The following is a 1,715-nucleotide window of genomic DNA, read 5'->3' on the forward strand; positions in this document are numbered from 1 at the left end:
GGAGGTTTTCCGAACAGAATTCTATAAGAAATATTTTCCTAATTCAGCCAAAAATGCCAAGGAACTTGAATTAATGCAGTTAAAGTAGGGACAGATGACTGTTGCTGAGTATACTAGCAAATTCGAAGAGTTATGTCGCCTTTCTCGTATCTGTCAAGGTGCGCCTGAAGATTTTGCTGAATGAAAGTGTATTAAGTATGAAGGAGGTCTTCGGAGTGATATTCTGAGCTTCGTTGTCCCAATGGAGATCAGTGTGTTTTCTGAATTGGTGAATAAGAGTAGGGTGGCTGAGGATTATGTGAGGAAGGCAGCAGCAGAGAAAGGAAGTTTGAGGGTGCCTTTTCAGAGGCTTTTAGGGAGGAACTTTGCTCCGAGAGGTAAGAATTTCAAGCGTGGAGGCTTTGTTTTGCAGCAGACTCAGGGCCAGGATAATTACAGAAGGCCGAATACTAATGTTAATCAGGGAAGAAGGTTTGGGAAGCAGCCACATCAGGATCTGAATTGTCAGAGGTGCGGAAAATATCACCCTGGAGTTCCGTGTAGGTTAGGACTTGGAGTATGCTATTCTTGTGGACAGCCCGGGCATATAGCCACTAATTGCCCAGAGAAGAAGAAGTATGAGACTGGTAGCGTGCAGTAGATAGGGAGAGTATACACCGCTTCTACCATAGGTGCTGAGGGATCTGAGACATTGATTAGAGGTAATTGTGAAATGGCTGGTAAAATCTTAAATGCTTTATTTGATTCAGGATCGTCTCATTCATTTATTGCATTTGAAAAGGCCAACGAGTTAGGATTGAAAATGGTGGTTTTAGGTTATGATTTGAAAGTATATAATGCTACTCATGAAGCTATGGTGACTAGGATAGGATGTCCACAAGTTCCCTTTCGAGTACAACAGCGTGAATTTGTGCATGATTTGATTTGTTTACCTATGACTGGTCTTGATCTCATTTTGGGATTGGATTGGTTATCCAAGAATCATGTTTTGCTTGATTGTTCTGAGAAGTTAGTACAATTTATGCTGGAAGGGTTAAAATCACCGGTTGTGGTGAATAGTTACTATTTGAATTCTATGATAGTAAACTGTTCTGGAACTGAATGTCTGGTATTATGTTATTAACTGCGAGAGTATCAGGTGATGATAAGAGTTTAGAGCAGATTCCGGTTGTATGTAAATTTCCAGATGTGTTTCCAGATGATATTAATGAATTTTCTCCTAATCGGGAAGTGGAATTTGCAATTGAGTTGGTGCCTAGAGCCAGTCCGATTTTGATTACTCCTTACAGGATGTCACCTTTAGAAATGGCTGAATTGAAAGCTCAGCTGGAAGATCTGTTGGGTAAGCATTTTATCCGACCAAGTGTTTCTCCGTAGGGAGCGCCAGTGTTACTGGTAAAGAAGAAGAATGGGAGTATGCGGTTATGTGTTGATTATCGACAATTGAATAAGATCACTGTGAAGAATAAATATCTGTTGCCTAGAATCGATGATCTAATGGATCAGTTACAGGGTGCTGGTGTGTTTTCTAAGATTGACCTGCGATCCGGGTATCATCAGATAAGGGTTAGAGACGAGGATATTCTGAAAACTGCTTTCAGAACTCGTTATGGTCATTATGAGTATACAGTGATGTCTTTCGGGATAACTAATGCCCCGGCCGTATTTATGGATTATATGAACAAGATTTTCTGACCGTATCTGGACAAGTTTGT

At 40.6% G+C, this 1,715-nt stretch overlaps 1 protein-coding gene across 1 annotated transcript; it reads left to right on the top strand.

The window, feature by feature from the left end:
• Positions 1 to 241: 241 nt before the first annotated feature.
• LOC127743044 (uncharacterized) lies at positions 242 to 1,377 on the top strand. The gene is made up of 3 exons (XM_052255700.1): positions 242 to 626; positions 750 to 1,008; positions 1,131 to 1,377. Exons 1-3 carry the CDS (start codon positions 242 to 244, stop codon positions 1,375 to 1,377), a joined length of 891 nt encoding a protein of 296 aa, XP_052111660.1.
• Positions 1,378 to 1,715: the final 338 nt, after the last annotated feature.

Source organism: Arachis duranensis, chromosome 10, assembly GCF_000817695.3.
Source record: "Arachis duranensis cultivar V14167 chromosome 10, aradu.V14167.gnm2.J7QH, whole genome shotgun sequence".
Lineage (NCBI taxonomy): Eukaryota > Viridiplantae > Streptophyta > Magnoliopsida > Fabales > Fabaceae > Arachis > Arachis duranensis.

Coding starts and splice junctions, on each gene's coding strand:
- LOC127743044 (XM_052255700.1), top strand. CDS start 242: ATGGAGATCAGTGTGTTTTCTGAATTGGTGAATAAGAGTAGGGTGGCT. Junction 627..749: donor GAAGAAGAAGTATGAGACTG/GTAGCGTGCAGT, acceptor TATTTGATTCAG/GATCGTCTCATTCATTTATT. Junction 1,009..1,130: donor TTGCTTGATTGTTCTGAGAA/GTTAGTACAATT, acceptor ATTAACTGCGAG/AGTATCAGGTGATGATAAGA.